The sequence below is a fragment of the Arachis hypogaea genome, chromosome 14 (genome assembly GCF_003086295.3).
Source record: "Arachis hypogaea cultivar Tifrunner chromosome 14, arahy.Tifrunner.gnm2.J5K5, whole genome shotgun sequence".
Taxonomy (NCBI): Eukaryota; Viridiplantae; Streptophyta; class Magnoliopsida; order Fabales; family Fabaceae; genus Arachis; species Arachis hypogaea.
Window position 1 is genome coordinate 3670294 of NC_092049.1, and position 18260 is coordinate 3688553.

General features: G+C 31.6%; 1 protein-coding gene across 2 annotated transcripts; it reads right to left on the reverse strand.

Annotated features, from left to right (window-relative positions):
• Positions 1–10596: 10596 nt before the first annotated feature.
• LOC112740998 (probable magnesium transporter NIPA1) lies at positions 10597–17922 on the reverse strand. Of its 2 annotated transcripts, XM_072213589.1 has the most exons (9): positions 17568–17922; positions 17424–17480; positions 17246–17336; positions 17009–17169; positions 13272–13399; positions 13051–13188; positions 11823–11915; positions 11270–11403; positions 10597–10775 (listed from the first exon to the last, which is right to left on the reverse strand). In XM_072213589.1, exons 1-9 carry the CDS (start codon positions 17692–17694, stop codon positions 10763–10765), a joined length of 942 nt encoding a protein of 313 aa, XP_072069690.1. In that variant the 5' UTR covers positions 17695–17922; the 3' UTR covers positions 10597–10762. The 2 variants fall into 2 exon arrangements, with proteins under 2 accessions (XP_072069690.1, XP_025645544.1); XM_025789759.3 differs by lacking the exon at positions 10597–10775 and having other exon boundaries at positions 11140–11403.
• Between the last annotated feature and the right edge of the window lie 338 nt (positions 17923–18260).

Here is an 18260-nt window from a genome sequence, read left to right on the forward strand (position 1 = left end):
GGAGGGTGGATGAGATGGAAAATGGACAAGAGATGAAAGGCAAAGGAAGACCATCCATGAGGTGGTCAAACGAGATCTATATGTAAACGGTCTCTTGTAGACATAATATATAATAAAGCTCAATGTCGTCGTTTGATTCATGTAACCGATCCCACCTAGTGAGACAAGGCTTTGTTGTTGTTGTTTTGTTGTCATATAAAATTATGAATTAATTTGATAATTATGATATATTTGAATGTATTTATTAAGAAAATGTAGTAAATTTAAACTTATTTGAAAGAGCTTTTGCTAATTGGTACGAGAGATTAAAAAATAAGGAATAGTAAAGTCGTATGTAACATGTATAAGTAGACCAAATAATGTAGTAGTCAGAGTATTAACATGTATAAATTGTAAAATTTCAATATTTGTAATTAAAATTCTTTATAATTATTATTATTATTATTATTATAGTTTTAATGTGTATTTATTGTATTTAATTAGTATTTTATGTTTTAATTGAATAATAATATATTAGAAGTTTTTCTTCTAGTTTTTTAAAATCTTTTACTAAAAGATGATTGGTTGATTTTCAAGTTTTGTCAAGTAAGCAAAATTGATGATATGGCATTATTAGCAGAAAAAATATGGCTTAAACACAATATAAAAGAACTTAACCACTTAGGTATCAACCATAGTTGTCAGAAGTTAAAACTGAACCGATTAGATTATTGGTTCACTGATTTATTGGTTCAATCGATGAGTTACTGGTTGAACTGGTAAATCAGTCCTATGTAAATAAAAAATATAAAATAGTCAAAAACTTAAAATTAAAATTTAAAATACATATCTTCACTAATATTTTATCAAGTTTCAACAAATTATAATCAGCAAGTTATAATCCGATTATTATTAAATAAGTATATAAAATTTTAGTATTTTTTCATAATAAAAATTTTTTAATTTTATTTTTATATTAAAGTATTTTTATATTTATTATATTATTATATACTATATGTATTTATTAAAAATAATATTAATAAATAACACATAATCATATCATAAAAATCTAATTATATTATAATTAATAAAAATATTTAATATTTTTATTTATACATGTTTAATAATATTTTTATTAATAATTATAAATAATAAAAAATATAATTAATTTAAATATAATTGAGTATAAAATTAAAATAATATCTAAAAAGTTATTGTGCAGATTTACTATATAATTAAGGATTTAACTAACATATGCCTAAAGGCACATGATAAGCTTGACATTAATGAAAAATTTTAAATGTTTTCATTTAATGAATGTAAATGTATTGACAATTTAAATTTTTTTATATTTTCAATAAAAAATTTCTTAATTTGTAAACTTAACATGTGTCCACATGATATATAAATCCTATAATAATTAGCATATAAAATATTAAGAAATAACATAGTTCAGTGGCAAGAGGAGTATGCAGTAATAAAGAGGACCCAAACTCAAATAAATTGTAATACGCAATTTTATCGTTTTGAATGTCGTAATTTCAGTTCTCTTCAATACCTTCATAAAGTGGGGATGGGGATTGAAACTTTATTAATATTTCTTTTCTAAAATACTTTCAATCAAAATTTGAAAATCTAACACTACCCCAACTATTTAGGGGAATGGATCCTCTCCATCTTTTTTAATAATTGAGGGAGTAAAGTGTAATCTCTCACCATTAGTTTTATAAGTAGGACCAATAATAAATATGAGAGAGAAAACAATGGAGGGTTAAAGATCACACTTTACACTCTCAATTTTTTTTAACAATTGAGAGGATTCATTCCCACTATTTAAAGCCTTCTCCTTCATTCTTTCTCTGCACACTCACCTACTCAAATCGTGACCTCATTGTCGCCACCAGGATCAACCTGTCTTCATCGTCAGTGACTTCCTTTTTCTTCTCTTCTCCCTAATTCCCACGCTGCCAGTGTTTGCTTGCCTCTCGAATACTTCTTCATCCTCTTATTTCTGCATCTCGTGTCGATCGCCTTGACTTCGTCGTGCTTGTCGCTATCGGCACCCCCCTTTGCCATTTTGAAAGAGAAAATCATTACCTTTCATTACCATCGAAAAAAAGACATGTTTTTATTGTGAATTGTGAGTATCTTGTACAAATTGTGGGTACAGTTTGATATGGGTATGTGATGTTATTAATGCATTTATTTTCTTTTCTTTTTGGTTTGGGAAAATTCTCTTCAATTTTTTAGTGTGGTTAAATTGTTGGTTTTATTGAGATGTTTAGAATTTAAGCATGGATCTATGTTGAGGTTTTTTTTATTTAAATAAATATATAAAATTATTAATTCTCAAAATGCGCATAGATAAAATTGTTGATGAAAATGTTTACGATGGGAATTGCCCGCGAAGTGGAATTCGCCATCAATTTAGCCCATGCACCCACGAAATAGAGCTGATGTAGGTTAGGATCAAGTCAAAAACATCGGAAGTAGGTGTGGGTACCCAACTTAGCTGCATCGCCTGCGAATTGGAGGAGTTGTAGGTTGAGAATCCATGCTGCTTCTGGCACATGCAAAATGGCCACATCAACTATGTCACCCACAACATGGGCGCCTAGGCTGAGTTTATGGCGAATTTCACTTTACGGGCGGCTCCTGTGAATTGGCCATGCGCATTTTCATCAACAATTTTATTTATGCGCATTTTGAAAATTAATAATTTTTATATATTTATTTAAATAAAAAAACCTCTATGTTGATGTGTATGAATTTTCTTTGAACATGCTTTGTTTTAGTATTTGCTTATTTATGTTCTGGCCATGCCTTGATCTGGATTTGGATAAGGAAACACTCATATTTAGTTATGTTTGATTTGTTTGTTTGATTTGGAATTACTATATTATGAATTTGTATGAAGAAATTTGAAGAAAAGTGAAAAGAAGAAAGAGAGAAACAACAAGGAGTATTCAAGTAACTTTATTTGTTTTAGTCTTTGTATTTTTTTTAAACTAAATAGAATATTGAGACATAATATAACAACCCCAGTTTTTATTAAAAAAAAATATAAATCATGAGTTTAATTAATTAAAAAAAGTTTTCAGCATGTTCTGAAAATTGAAACGCGAAATCGAACTAAAAGCTCAATATTAAATAGTAAATAAGGAAAGCAGGTTTGTAACGCCTCACTTTAGTACGATCATGACGTGCTAAAAGTTAGGGTGTTACATTATGGTATCAGAGCAGTCCTTCCTGTAGAGCATTGGAAAATGGACTGATTATGCTTCACTGCATACTCTGAGTGTGTGTCATGCAATAGGACTTGTCCTAATGACAAGAGTTTAAATTTTAGATGCATGATTGTCTATTGATTAATGCTGTTAGTCGACTGTTGCATTCCTCATGGTATTAAGTCTGGCCAACTTAATACGAATAATTTATGTATATGGGAACACTAATGGGTTGTCATGGACAAAATAGAGTTAATAAGCAATGCGAATCACGGGATTTGGAGACGTTAGAAGTTTTAGGAGTTAGTTTCGTTTCAACGCATAATTCTTATCCGTGCCGATGTAAATCTTTTTCTTGATTGCTTGCAGTGGAATTCTTTGTTTCGAACTTTCTTCTTGGGATGTGTTTTGAATATCTTCTTGAGTATGTTTCTAGTTATTACTCGAACCTTTCGGAATATTCAACCTTAATGTTGTTTACCTATCATTATTATGTGCATCTTTGTTAGAGTCTAATCTTAAGAATCTTTCTAAATCTCTGCAGTAGACTACACCTTTTCTGTCATCTTCATGAGATATGATTTCTTTCACATTTGAAAAACTGAATATGCCAAACCGTTTTGTTTCTTTTCTTTGATGTTTTTGAAAGTGGACTTGAAATGAATCTTTTTCATCTTGTATCAATTTTCGAGGACGAAAATTTTGGTAAGGTGAGTAGAATATAACAACTCCAGTTTTTATAAAAAAAAATATAAATAATGAGTTTAATTAATTAAAAAAAAGTTTCCAGCATGTTCTGAAAATTGAAACGCGAAATCGAACTAAAGGCTCAATATTAAATAGTAAATAAGAAAAACATGTTAGTAACGCCTCACTTTGGTACGATCATGACGTGCTAAAAGTTAAGATGTTACACATAACTTAATTCTGTATAATTTACATTAAATATAATATTTAAATTTAATTTAGTCTCTGTCTCACAATCTCTATCTCTCAGTCTCAGCTTCTATTTCAAATGCAACCTTATTATTTTTATTATGCTCGATGTGCATGTGCATCACAAAAAGATAAGGCAAAGGATGTGATTTTCACTGCTATGGAATTTAAGAAATTGGAGGTACCAATTTCTATTTTGGTTATATGGTGGTGTCCAAAAATTATACTTACCGAATTATATTATTTAACTTGAAAAAAAAAATACAAATCAGACTTTTGATCGATGTTTTTGAAAAAAAAAAAAAGTAACATTGAAATTGAATTCTCTCTAATACTGAGCAACTTACCCAAAAATTAATTTACAAATGGAGTGAAAAAGTGTGTTATCCAATAATATTGGTGCATGGTGTGTTATTCATATATCTGGATCTGAACATGCAGAGATTTGCGAAACGCAGGTCACGTTTTGCATGAAGAAAAAAAAAAACAACTGTAAAACATAAGTTACGTTTGACATGGAGGAGAACAACTGCCAAAACATGTTCTATATCCCCTACATGCAGACAAGTTTGGCCATTTGACCACCTTGAGACTGCCCAAAACACAACCTGCATGTCCGACACGTGTTGTGGAAGATGGCTGAATAGGGTCTTTAAAAAGCAAAACGCAAGTGAGGTTGTTTCAAAGGTGAGGGTTCGTGGTTTTTAGAAGGTTTCAGTATTTTTGGGGTGAGGGTTTCAACGTTTTGTGTTGTAAGGGAGGGAGGGTTTGAGACTTTTGGTTGCAAGAAAGAGAGGAAGAAGAATAGCAGGAAGGAGAGAGAGTAGTTTAAGCGAATAAGGAATAAAATTAAGAGAAAAAAATGGTTTACGATTTTACATTACCTCAAAAACATATTATTGAGTATTTAGATCATCTTCAATGGATAAGTATTTTTTTATTTTTAACAAATAAATATATTTATTTATATACTATTTATTTGTGTTTAGTTGTTAGTTTTATTGGTATTTTTATTATTATTATTACTATTATTAGTGACATTATTATTATTATTAGTATTGTTATTATTATATTATTATTAGTGTTTTCATTATATATATTATTATCAATAGTATATTATTAATTTTTTGTAATACTGTTTATTATAAGAATAATAATTTTTTATTATCAATGTATTAATAAAAATATTTTAAGTAGTATAAACATATTTTTTATAAAACTGTTTATAATAACAATAATAATTTATTATTATTATTAATTATTATCAGTATTTTGTACTTATTATTATTTTTAATATATTATTTACTATTATTATTAATATATTAATATTATTAACAGATGATTATATTTAATAAAAAAACTGGTATGGCTATTAATATTTTTGTTATGATCATGAGTAGTATTATGATTAAGAATAATGAAATTATTATTATTATTATTATTATTATTATTATTATTATTATTATTATTATTAGTGTTTTCGTCGGGCTATGAGTGAGTATTATTATGATTAGTATATTATTAATTTTTTATAATATTTATGATAACAATAATAATTTATTCTTATATTAATAAAAATATTTTAAATATTATAAAAAATTTATTATTATTATTATTATTATTATTATTATTTGCGTTGTTATTAGTGTTTTCGTTATGGTTGATTAATTATTATTATTATTATTATTATTATTAATTTTGTATAATATTGTTTATTATGACAATAAAAATTTATTATTATGAACATGTTAATAAAAATATTTATTATTCGAAAGAGTTTTTTAATAATGATATATTATTATTATTATTATTATTATTTGAATATATTATTAACGGTTATTATTAATATATTATTATGATAATTATTGTTGTGGTTAATTATTAATATTTTTATTAATGTTATTGTTAAGACTAATTATAGTTGTCAAGTAATATTAATAATTATTTTTTTTTTGTAAGAGATTAGAAATTTGTTGTCCAAAAAATTTGATCCGCCAGAAACCTTTAACGATATAGTTGTAGCGGCATTAGTATTAACTGGGTTTCAGCACGTTTCGCGAGTAGGCGAAATAAGAAGTTATTCTGCACTTTTGAGTACTTTGGTAGAACGATGGAGACCGAAAACTCACACGTTTCACCTTTCAGTCAACAAAGTGACTGTAATGCTAGAAGACGTGACACACATACTTGGTCTTCTGGTTAACAGGGAGCCCGTCACGGGTAGAACGGACAGCAGTAACCACTTTTTGGTGGAGAACTACTTCGCTTGTTTTGGTCGGTTGTCCAGTCCGGACGATCACATATTGGGTAAGGTAAATCTTGTATGGGTTCAACGGTACAGTGACACCAAATCGTGTGACACGGAGGAGTCCATTGAGCGATATATTCGGGCTCACATTTTTTGCGTGCTCGGAACAGTCGTATTTCTGGATAAATCTACCAATTCTTTGAACTCGAAATTTTTGTCTTTATTTCGAGATTTTCACCGATTTCACTATACAATTAGAGAAATCAGTCTGACACATCTGTACAGATCATTATGTCGTGCATTACGATACAACTACAAAAAAATAGATGGACCACTCATTCTATTTTTTATTTGAACGTGAGAGCGTATGTCATTTCTGACACCTATTTCTCACAATGGCACCTATTCCTATGCCAGTAGCCACATTAAACCTATCTGACACCACTTGAGAATATGCTTAAGTATATTATATTATGTTAAATCTAATATTCTTTAATAATGAGACCTAATTACAAATTTATATACAGTGTAGGCATGTAGCGATTTCGTCATAAATTTTTTAAGTGTAAAAATTTAATTAATTATAAATTAAAAAAATTAATTATAAATTAAAAAAAACTATGAAAACTAATTGAGTAATTTAATCTATTATTTAATAGTAAGTTTTCACTTTTTTTTTTTTTAACTAAAGATAAGAGATTCGAACCCGCAACTTCTTAATCGAATATGGAGAGACTATGCCATTTGAGCTATTATTCATTGGCTAGTAAGTTTTCACTTTAATATTATTTAAATAATTAAATAGAATACATTCAGTATTAATTAATATCTTTTGAATGTATATATATATGAAAAAAATCAAATAACTTCAAAATAGTTTGACTATCCTTTATTATAAGTGACAATATTTTTCACCATATTTTGAGAAATAAAGAATAACTGGTAATTAGATATTCTATAGTTGGAATAATGGATTTTTATTTAATTAAATAAAATAAATGTAATAATTATCAAGATAAATAATTTTAAAAATATTTATCGATTTAAATTCTTTAGTCTTATCTCATTTACACTGTAAACGAGATGACATTTTATATGTCTCGTTTACAATGTAAACGAGATGAAAGTTGTGGTAGGCTTAGAGAAGGGGGTTGAATCTATGCCTTCCTTTTAAGTTACTGAAATGACCATTTAGAATAAACTTTGAATTCTGATTCTGTTTGAACTCAGCAGCGGAAATTTATGAGATAATTTATTTTTGTCTCATGAATATCAGAAAACAGAACATTGCAGAGAAGAGAGAAGCTAACACCAGCATGTATCCTGGTTCGGTTGCCTTGTGTTATGCAACCTACGTCCAGTTTTCCACTATAGTTAAACGTATTACATACACCAATTCCATAAGATTGACACAATCCTTTCACACTCAAGTTCTAACCTAACTTGACATTGGCAATGCTAATACCTAACTATTCACTCTTAGTGCTAACCCAACTAAGAAAGGGATACCTTACAGGTACAAGATACAAGACATAAACATACCTAAAGAAATCTGAAAATAACTCTAGACTTTTCTCTCAAGTGTATCACTTAGCCTTTTTCCACTCATGACTTTTTTTTTAGCTCTCTCAATATGCCTTTTCACTCAAGAAATTACAGAAAGATAAACATTGAAAAGTACATCACAATCTGTAAAACATGAAGGAGATTGACTTCATCAACAGCCTCTTTGCTATGTGATAAACCAGATTTCCAAGCCTCAGATTTAGTTCTTCAATATTGGCCGAATGCTTCTTTGAAAGAAAGCATTATCCAAATAGAGGAACTTCTTCACAGAACACAACTTACCTAACTCTGGTTTTCTCTCCTTAGCTTCTGAATGAACAAAAATCTTCTTTTATCTCCTTGCATGTTGCTGGGTTGCTCTAGCTCCTAGGTCAACCCTCGAGCTGTGTGCTTCACCAGCACACCACATCACCTTTTTTCCAGTTAATCCCCAAATTGAAAGTTTGAGTCTGACCTTCTTTCTTGATCGAAAGCCTCAGAGCAGTAGAAACAAACATTTTCAATGGTAATCCCAAATCTTGGCATTGAAAAACAACTTGATCCCCAAGACACACTTTTAACCATAGATTCACAGCAGTATAGATCAGAGAACACTTTTTCCATTTATCCAAAAATGGTAAAGCAGAAGATTTGAGATGAAGTGAAGAAAGTAAGTTGCATGCAAATGGAAATAAATCACCTTTTAATTTCTGACTTAGATTAATAGAGATTGATGTGGATGATTAGACATTTGCTTTCTGAATAAGCTTTCTCTTTCTTTCTTCTCTGTTGAAATGAGTAGGAAGGACGAAGCTCTCTTTCTTGTGTCTTGTTGCTGACCGAAGCAATAAGAGAGAGTGAAGACTTCAATCTTGTATGAGAAGCTTGGTGGGATCAACTTGGAATGATGGATACGGGCTTGGATCGGGTTTGAAACAAGTTCAGCCCGTTGGTTCCTTGCTTTGTTTTCTTTGGGCTTTTATTGGTTTGTATCCCGCCAGCTTTGTTTTTGTTATCATTCAATTTGGGCTGCAACTGAATATTGAATTTTTGGCCTGCATCATTTTAACCAAAATAATTAAAACTAATTAGTTAATTTGCCCAATAAATTAATGTTTGTCGTCATTAATTAATTTAGTTAATTTCTTAACTCAACATGAGATATATAGAAGACAACCATAGTAATTATAAAAGGATGTGTAACTCTTGGTATTTTTCACAAAGTTTTTCTATCATTTTTCTGTCTCGTATTTCTCACGAATACAAGGCATTAATGGCCAGTAATAATCCATACATAGTTGTGCTTGTTTATCCCAATTGTCGTATGAGAAATGGCGACAATGGGGTGACATTTGAGTGTGAGGATCCGATATTGTTTCGCACTCAGCGTGTGGATACGTTGTCGTATTTTAAGAGTTTGATATTGAGTAAGTTCGATGGTACAGAAGTGAGGAAAATCGAAAGGGTGGCGTATAGGTTGCTGACACCCATGGGTAACAGAGTCTTCCGGTTTCGACTATTTCAACTTCAAGGGGACGAGCATGTGCGACTGATGTTCAACATCCATGGGAGGATCATGGTGGAGCAGGTAATGGAGCTTTCCGCAGAGGTGAGACACAGTGGTGATGGGAGTTCCGTACACTCGACCTATGTACAGCACGACCGACCTCTCGCACCACCGCCCATTTATGTCGCCATTCTAGTGGATGAGGCAAACGAGGGCGAGGAGGAGTCGGATGAGGATTACGTGGCGGACATTGTGGACAGCGACTCGTCCGATGGGTGGGGATGAGGATGAGTGTGTTCCGGAGACACCTGTCCAAATTGTGGCGCGCCATGTCTTGCCTCCACCTCATCCAATTCCGGCGCTATCGGCAGTGCCATCTCACTATCACGGTCTGAATCTGGACACCATGTATGAGAGGACTCCGTTTTCTGACACTGGTGAAGATGATTACAACCTAGACGGCGGTGTAGAGTTTCGGGTCGGCCACAGGTTTAGAAGCCGAGAGGCAGTGCTTCAGGGTGTGAAGAACTACAGTATTCGCAGGAGTACGGAGTACCAGATGATCGAATCGGATTGGTTAAAGTAAGATGTGCAGTGCCGTCAAGATGAGAATGGGTGTCAATGGAGCCTCTGTGTAGCCCTTCGGCAGAACCTCGGATACTGGTAAGCTCAACTTTACTTGTACTTTTCAATACTTCTGTACGATATATTAAGTAGGTTTGAGATATGGCTAAAGCAATACGAGACGATGGTGTCCGGTGGAGGAAGGGTATGACTCACTTGTCGGGGCAGTAAAAGGCGAGGCCTCTGAACGATAAAATAAAAATTCGGGCTTATAAAGAGATGATCATAAATTTATGCACATTATTGAATTCTTACTATTTTTTTTTTTTTTGTGTTTAGATAAGCTTAACATGTGATACAAAGCAAATATTTCTATCTAACTTACAATTACTTCTAATTAATAACATACTTCCATGTTTCTAGCCTACACATGTCTCTAAATTACATATGTCAGGATACCTTTCACAATTAGAACGTTATAAATACTAACAACCTAGCACAAGAAAAAAAAAAGTTCAAAACCAATAAGTAAGTCATAACAACCTTGCACAAACAAATAGAGTTCTAAATTCCTTTTAGAGACCTATTACTAAACTATTTAACTACATTCTTGCCAATTCAGGACTATCCTAACAATGACCACATTCTTAGATTAAACAAACAGAACGCAACTAACCTCGAAATCGGCCGCCTCGGCGTAATACGATGTATCGTTCAGCCTGTTGATATCTCCGTCGTTCCCTGTCTGGCACGCCATCACCGTATCAGTCTAAAATAGGATAAGAAAGGGACAAAAGAGGAGAGAAATAGGTTGACTCAGTCAAAATGGGGTCCAGACTGTCGCTGTTAACGACTTCTATTTATAAGTACAGACAGACTTTATCTCATTTACAGCATAAACGAGATAAGTAGTCTATCTCGTTTACAGTATAAACGAGATAGACACGTCGCAGATGACGTGTCTTATCTGTTTAGACTGTAAACGAGATAAGACTGAAAAATTTAAATCGATAAATATTTTTTAAATTATTTATTTCGATAATTATTATATTTATTTTATTTATTTAAATAAAAAATTCTTGAAATTACTGGTAATTATTAAATATTCTAGAGTAAAAACGTGTGGGAGTCGGTTTAAATAACGATTAATTTAACAATTAATTAATTGAATTATGTTAATGACATATACATCGAATAATAGCAAATTGCTGCTGTAATGTAAACACAAAAATGAATCAAATTTCTGGAGGGTCGTCACTTGACTTTGAAATATTAGAAACTTCTGGTGGTGGGTTTCCCATATCCTTAGTTTTGTGAAGAAGGAATGTCCCAGATAAAATTGTGACAAAACCACACAATTCGGTTGCAATCTGTTGTGCACTTGAGTGGTCCCAATCCTACAGTAAAAGAACCAAAATATTGCTACTATAAATATTTCATTCATTATTAATACCTAAAACGAAAATATTGTGTTTAAAGCTAACCCTCTAATAATAAAGCTAAATAATGCAATTGATGAAAAAGGCATGGAAAGTAAATAAATAATGAGAAAAACCTAAAATAATTCCTAACAATTACTTCAAAAGACAACGAAGCTCTTGACAAAAAAAATTCAACTCGACCCCTAACAATTACTTCGAATGGACAACGAGATCTCTGTGCCAAAAAAAAAGTTAATGTTATTTTTTTTGGCACAGAGCTAATCAGTCCCAAAAAAAGATTAGAGACCGAATTTGGTGTTTTTTTCTGGGGTTCTCGTTGTCCTTTCGAGATAATTGTCAGGGTCGGATGAAATATTCACTCATAAATAATTCACCTTAAACATGATTATACTGGCAACGATGGTAAGTGTAGTAAACATGACGTAGTAAACTGGAGAGACCACATTTGTGTTAAAGATGTCCAAAGCCTGCAAACATTTTTTCCAATTTGAACTTGTTACTTAATTTTCCAGACCAAAGAAATAATAGAATATGTTACATTTGATTAGGGGATCCGATTAACACCGATAAATAATCATTTTTGTGCATTTTAAATTCTGTAAATTTAGGGTTGGAATTACTTTTATACATAACTAAGTAAATCAAAGCTCAGAAAAATTTGAACAATAATAGATCAAACAGAAAAGTTAAACCAATTAGTAGGATCTATTATATTTAAATTTTATTTTCATTGTTATTTGTTTTTAAAATTTTGTGAGATGAAAAAAGATAAAAATAATAAATGAGAAGAAAAATGCATTGAGGTTAATTCTGTCTTTTAAAATTTTGTTATTTAAATTTTATTTTCGTTGGTTTTTTTTAATACTATAAGCCAAAAACAGATCAATTTCAAAATTAACCTAGTCTAACTCTAAAAAAATTCTCTGGCAAAAATTTTTAAAAAAAATCAATTCACTTCTCAGAACTAAAGCCACCACCCACCTAACCAAGTTAAGTCGATTTAGTAGTTAGCTCACTAATCCGCTTAAACAAGTGTCAGAAACTTAAATTTATTTAGACAGAACTCAACAGAATGGGACGGACAAACCCATTTGTCACCTGAAACTTTACTATCTTGGCGCTATGATTTTTGTCGCACATAGATCATGTGCGTATAGTAGGCTTCTAATATAACAATATAGAGAAAATACTTAATTTGTCTCTAAAATTACACTCGAATCTCAAACTCTCAATTTAATCCTTAAAGTTTTAATTGTCTTAATTTAGTCCCTAAACTTTTCAATTGACTCTGTGACGGAAATCACCACAGGGACTAACATAATTACAATTTGAAAAGTTTAGGGACTAAATTGAGGCAATTAAAACTTTAAGAACTGAATTGAAATTCAAATGTAACTTCAGGATCAAACTGAGTATTTTCTCAACAATATATCATCATAAAATGTTAGATTTTAAATCTTATATTTCTAATGGATTATACTTAAGTCTATGATAATTCTATGAAAAAACAGGTGATTAAATTTCCAAGTTCTTAGTTTACCAATTTTCTTTCTTTAAAGCTCCACTAGTGTATTATAATAAGAACATAGGCGATGTTATTACCTTGTTTAAGTAGTTAATCTGCATGAGACAACACCCAACGACGGCCAACGTGAATAACCAAGTTTGATAGTATTTAAATTGATTATTCCCTTCAAATGTAAGCTTCAAGGCCATTCCCACTGCTTTCACACACATAACCTATATATGCACAAACTAAGATTAGCATCAATTATTTTGAGGATTGAAAACATATATATATAATAATTAATATTAATTAATACCGTGAGTGAGCCCGTGAGTGAGCATATTCCAATATATACCACTATATACTTCTGTCCGTGGGTTGGCGCATAACGGAAAATGAGAATGCAAATCATTGCCACACAAATAATGGCATAGAAAATAAAACCTGTTCATAAAAACCAATTAAAAGAAAAAATAAAATAAAATAAAATGGTGCATACTTTTAAGTTTTAACTACTTGATCAAAATTAATCCACTGAAATAAGCTCAAGCCGGGAATTTTTTTTATTGATTGAGAAATTCTTAATTTATTGATAATTGGGACGAGTGGAATCATAATTCTAATTTTTTTTTCCAAATATAACTAATAATTTAATTTAAGAGTGATGAATTCAAAATTTTGGTGAACCCGTTTCGATCTTTTTTGACAGATATCATTGAACCTTTTTAAAACGGTTTCATCTAAGGCAAGGGCGCTCCAGAGAATATTATCATTGCTCACGAGATTCTCCATTATTTCATGAAGAAAACAAAATCACACAAAGAAACGTTGGCCTTTAAAATCGATTTAGAGAAGGCTTATGATAGAGTGGACGGGAGGTTCTTAGAGCATTTCCTTAGGGGTTTTGCTTTTTTCACTGCTACTATCAAACTTATCATGTTCTGTGTCCAAGCTTTCTCTCTTTCAATTCTTTGGAATGACAGCAGGTTAGATAAGTTTGTTCCTAAGAAAGGTTTTTGGCAAGGAGATCCTATGTCCCCTTATTTGTTTGTTATTTGTATGGAATGTTTAGCTTGCTATATTACTAATCAGGTTGATATGGGTATATGAGATCCAATGGCTATTTCTAAAGGAGGACCTAGGGTCTCCCATCTTATGTTTGCTGATGATTTGTTGCTTTTCTGCAAAGCCAGAAAATCCCAAGTCCAAGTTATTATGAATTCCCTCAACTTATTTTGAAAAGCTTTCGGAATGAGAATTAATTTAGATAAATCCAGAACTCTTTGTTCCAAAAATATTTTTAATCAAAGGAAAGAGATGTTCATCGGAGTTTCTGCCATTAGATTCACCCAGGATCTTGGTAAGTATCTCGGCGTCAATATTAATCACTCCAACCAGAGTTTCCTTTAATAGTATCGTGGATAAAATAAGGAGTCAGCTTGCTAGTTGGAAAGAGCATCTCTTGAATAGGGCCGGGTGGCTCTGTTTGATTAATTCAGTAGTGGCCTCTTTACCAGTTTACCAAATACAGGTTTCGTTCTTTCCTATCAATGTTACTAATAAGATATCTTTGTTAATGCGCCGATTTCTTTGGAAGGGCCAGGTTGAAGGAAGGTATATGAGTCTTGTCAATTGGAGGACGGTAGTCACCCCGAAGAAGTTTGGTAAGCTTGGGATTAGAGACCCTGCCTGTACAGCTGCACCAATATAGCCTTGTTAGGCAAACTTGTCTGACAGTTTTTTTAGTGTCCAGAAAAATTTTGGGTTCAAATGCTTGCTACTAAATATAAGCACAGATACTTGTTCTCCTATAAGAATGCTTCCTATGTTTGGACAAGTATTGTGAAGGCTTATCAAGTTTTGAAAGAGAGTTTTTCTTGGTGTATTGGTTCTCTAAATGGTTCCTTTTGGTTTGATTCTTGGAGAAGAGAAGGTGCTGTTGCAAATGAGTTGCCATATATGTTCACATCGCAGATATTGACCTTGCTATTGGTAATACTTGGAGAGATGGTTTTTGGAATTTCAATGGAATTTACACTACTATACATGATGTTTTGTCTCTAAATATAAATTCTTACAATCTTGATGTGGAATCTAGGGACATAGCAGGTTGGAGATGGGATGCATCAAATTCAAAAATTTACTCTTCTAGTAGTGGTTACTTATGGCTTTGCAAGCATAAATATGGATGGGAGGAGAATGAAGAGTGGCTCTGGCTTTGGAGATCCCAGGTACTTGAGAAATTTAAATTTTTTGTTTGGCTTTGCTTCCATAATACTCTTCAATTACTGTTTTTAGACATCACCGTTGACTTTTTTTCTTCTGATTTATGCCCATGTTGCTCCCTAGCTCCAGAAACCGTTCTTCATTATTTACGTGATTGTCCAAAAGTTAGTACAGTTTGGCAAACTTTACAGTTTAACAATGTTCACTGTCCATCCTTAAAACAATGGATATTTGAATGTAAGAATGTCAATGCTACTCTTTTCTTCTTTGGTCTTTGGTAGATTTGGAGAGACAGAAATAATGATGTTTTCAATCCTATGAGTTCTTGGCTTTTTAGTAAAGTGATAACGTTAATCTTACCATTTGATAAGGAATTAAAGTCTTTGTTCACTAAGCTTAATGGTGTTCATTTATCTTGCCCGAGCTCATCTTGGTCTCCTCCTCCTGGGGGGATGTTTAAGATTAATAGTGATGCTAATATCCATGACGATTGTGCTGGTTTTGACTGTATTATTAGAAACTCGGATGGTGCCTGGCAATGTGGTTGTATTGGAGTTCTGCCGCTAGGAACGGTACTTCGTTGTGAGCTTTTTGCTATTTGGAGAGGATTACTTTTTGCTTGGGAGGCAGGGTGGGAGGCAGGATACAGACAGATTTTTTGTGAGATAGACTATTTGAAAGCTTTTCTCCTAATTCAAAACTGTTTTACTAACATCCAAAGTGCTAATTATGATTTAATTTGGTTTCTAAAATTCATGAGATTTTGACTTGGAATTGGAAAACTGATGTCAAGGTAATTCAAAGATCAACTAATCATGTTACGGATGCTATGGCAAAGTTTGCAGCAGTGAATAATATCCCTCAAACTGAGTTGTTGGAGCCTTAGGTGAGCTTTGGGTCTTACTTACAAGGAACTTATCTGCTTGTTTTTAGGAGGCTTTCGTCTCTCTTCTGTTTTGTTTTCTTTGTTTTCTTTTATTTCTTGTCTAGTAAAAAAATATATATATATATCAATTTTAACCTTCAAACAATATATTTATAATTACTCCCATTGCGTTTACCATCACCACCACTACTAGTTCTTCAACTTTGGCCCAAAATTATTATCATCAACAATTCTAATTCAAGAATTATTTTTTTTTTTTTAAAAAAAAGAAAAGACAAACTAAATTCAACAATCAATTAAACAATTGTTTTCTAAAAAAAAAAACAGATATTTAAAGAGAGGCAGGGGGTGAGAGAGGGGCTGGCAGAGATGGATATATGTGGCAAAACAGATATTTAAGGGTGAGACTTATTAATCGTATCTCATCATTTGTATCCAAGTATGGTATCATTTGTGTCTCACTAAAAACATGTATTTTATGTATCTTTCATATGTCTTTGTATTTATCAAAATTCAATATCTCAACAACCAAACGATGTCCATATTTTAATGGGCGTGTTACATGTATAGTAAAAGGGAAATGTTAGGTAAATAATGACTATTTTAAATAATATAAACAATCATCAATCAAATAAAAATATACTATATCCTAATTTAATGCTATTAATTAAATTTACTCTTTTAACTCTATTAATTCACATTGTTCATATATTGTTCAAAAAAATTGTTGATTACGTATACTTTTCCATAATAAAATAAACACCGTCTAACTCAACACAAAAAATACGCGTATTGAATAATTATTAGACAAGAAATATGACATGAGAAGTTGAGGAAGTGGTCGTATACTTGATAGATTCATCTGAAAAAGTTATTTATGGTGTAATTTAATTAAGGAGTGTTGGGAGACAATGAATGAATTATGAATCCGTAAAGATTACCTGGTTCTGTAGCAAGCTCCCATATTTCCTTGACGGAGTGGATGTCGCGCTCGTGCGGGGCATGCAAAACAATAGTTATGGACCCCACCACACACAAGGCACATCCAAGCTTTCCAAACATATGCAATTTCTCATGTAAGATAAATTGAGCTAGCACTGAACTGCATCATTAAATCATAATTAATAATCATCACATTAATTAATTATAACATACATTATTATATGCTCAGCTCTCACCTGAAAATTATGCTTAAAGCTCCCAAAGGAGTTACAAGAATTGCAGGAGCAAATGCATATGCCGCAAAATTAGCTATTTCCCCAACGATCACTACAACCAAATACAAAAAATGCTAATTAAATAAACTTTATCAATTAAATTAATTAATTATTTACATAATTAAAGAAGGTGACTCACTTGAAATCATTCCGGCCCACCAAAACGGTTCAGTCAGGTATGAATGGCCTCCCGTGGCTAATTAATCAAATTATAAAAATGATTATTCCAATGTTTGAAAATAATGAATGAATGAAGGAAGGAAGGAAGGCGAATGAATTGAACCTGCTCTTTTGCCATTACCGGCGGCTTTTAATAATCCCATCTTTTTAATTATAAAGCTTGAACCAATAAAAATGCTGGAAGACACAGCCAAAACAAACCCAATTACGTTGTCCTTTGTCATCCCCATGATGTTCGTATTCAAGGGGTTACGATTCAAATTTGCAGGGCCCTAACCCCCCTTGATCACCCTGCAAATTTTTTAAGAATTTTCTGTACCTAAAGTCGCATTTTCATGGGTCAATGCAAGAAGCTTTGAATTTCTTTTGAATTTGGGAGACTCAAATTGTGATGTATGTATGTTAGAGAAGGAGAAAATGACAGAAAGATAGAAACAGGTAACGCTAAATTCGTTACCTATGCGTATAAACACAAATCACAATTACAAGCCACGCCACTACTTAAATAATTTTTCATCCTAGCAATAAAATATAAGGTTAATAGTCAAATTAGTTTCTGAAAGATAAAAACATTTTTTAAATTCGTTTCTAAAAGATTTTTTCAATTAAATTGGTCCTTTAAATATTACGAATTAATCATATTTGTGCTTTAGTTACTCTACTCATAATTTTGTCAATGATGGATGATGTAAAATATTAATTGATAACATACATGACACATAACATGTTCAATTGGACGTTAACTAAATATATTTAAGAAAATCTATTAATTTAGTCACTAGGTCAGATTGAAAAT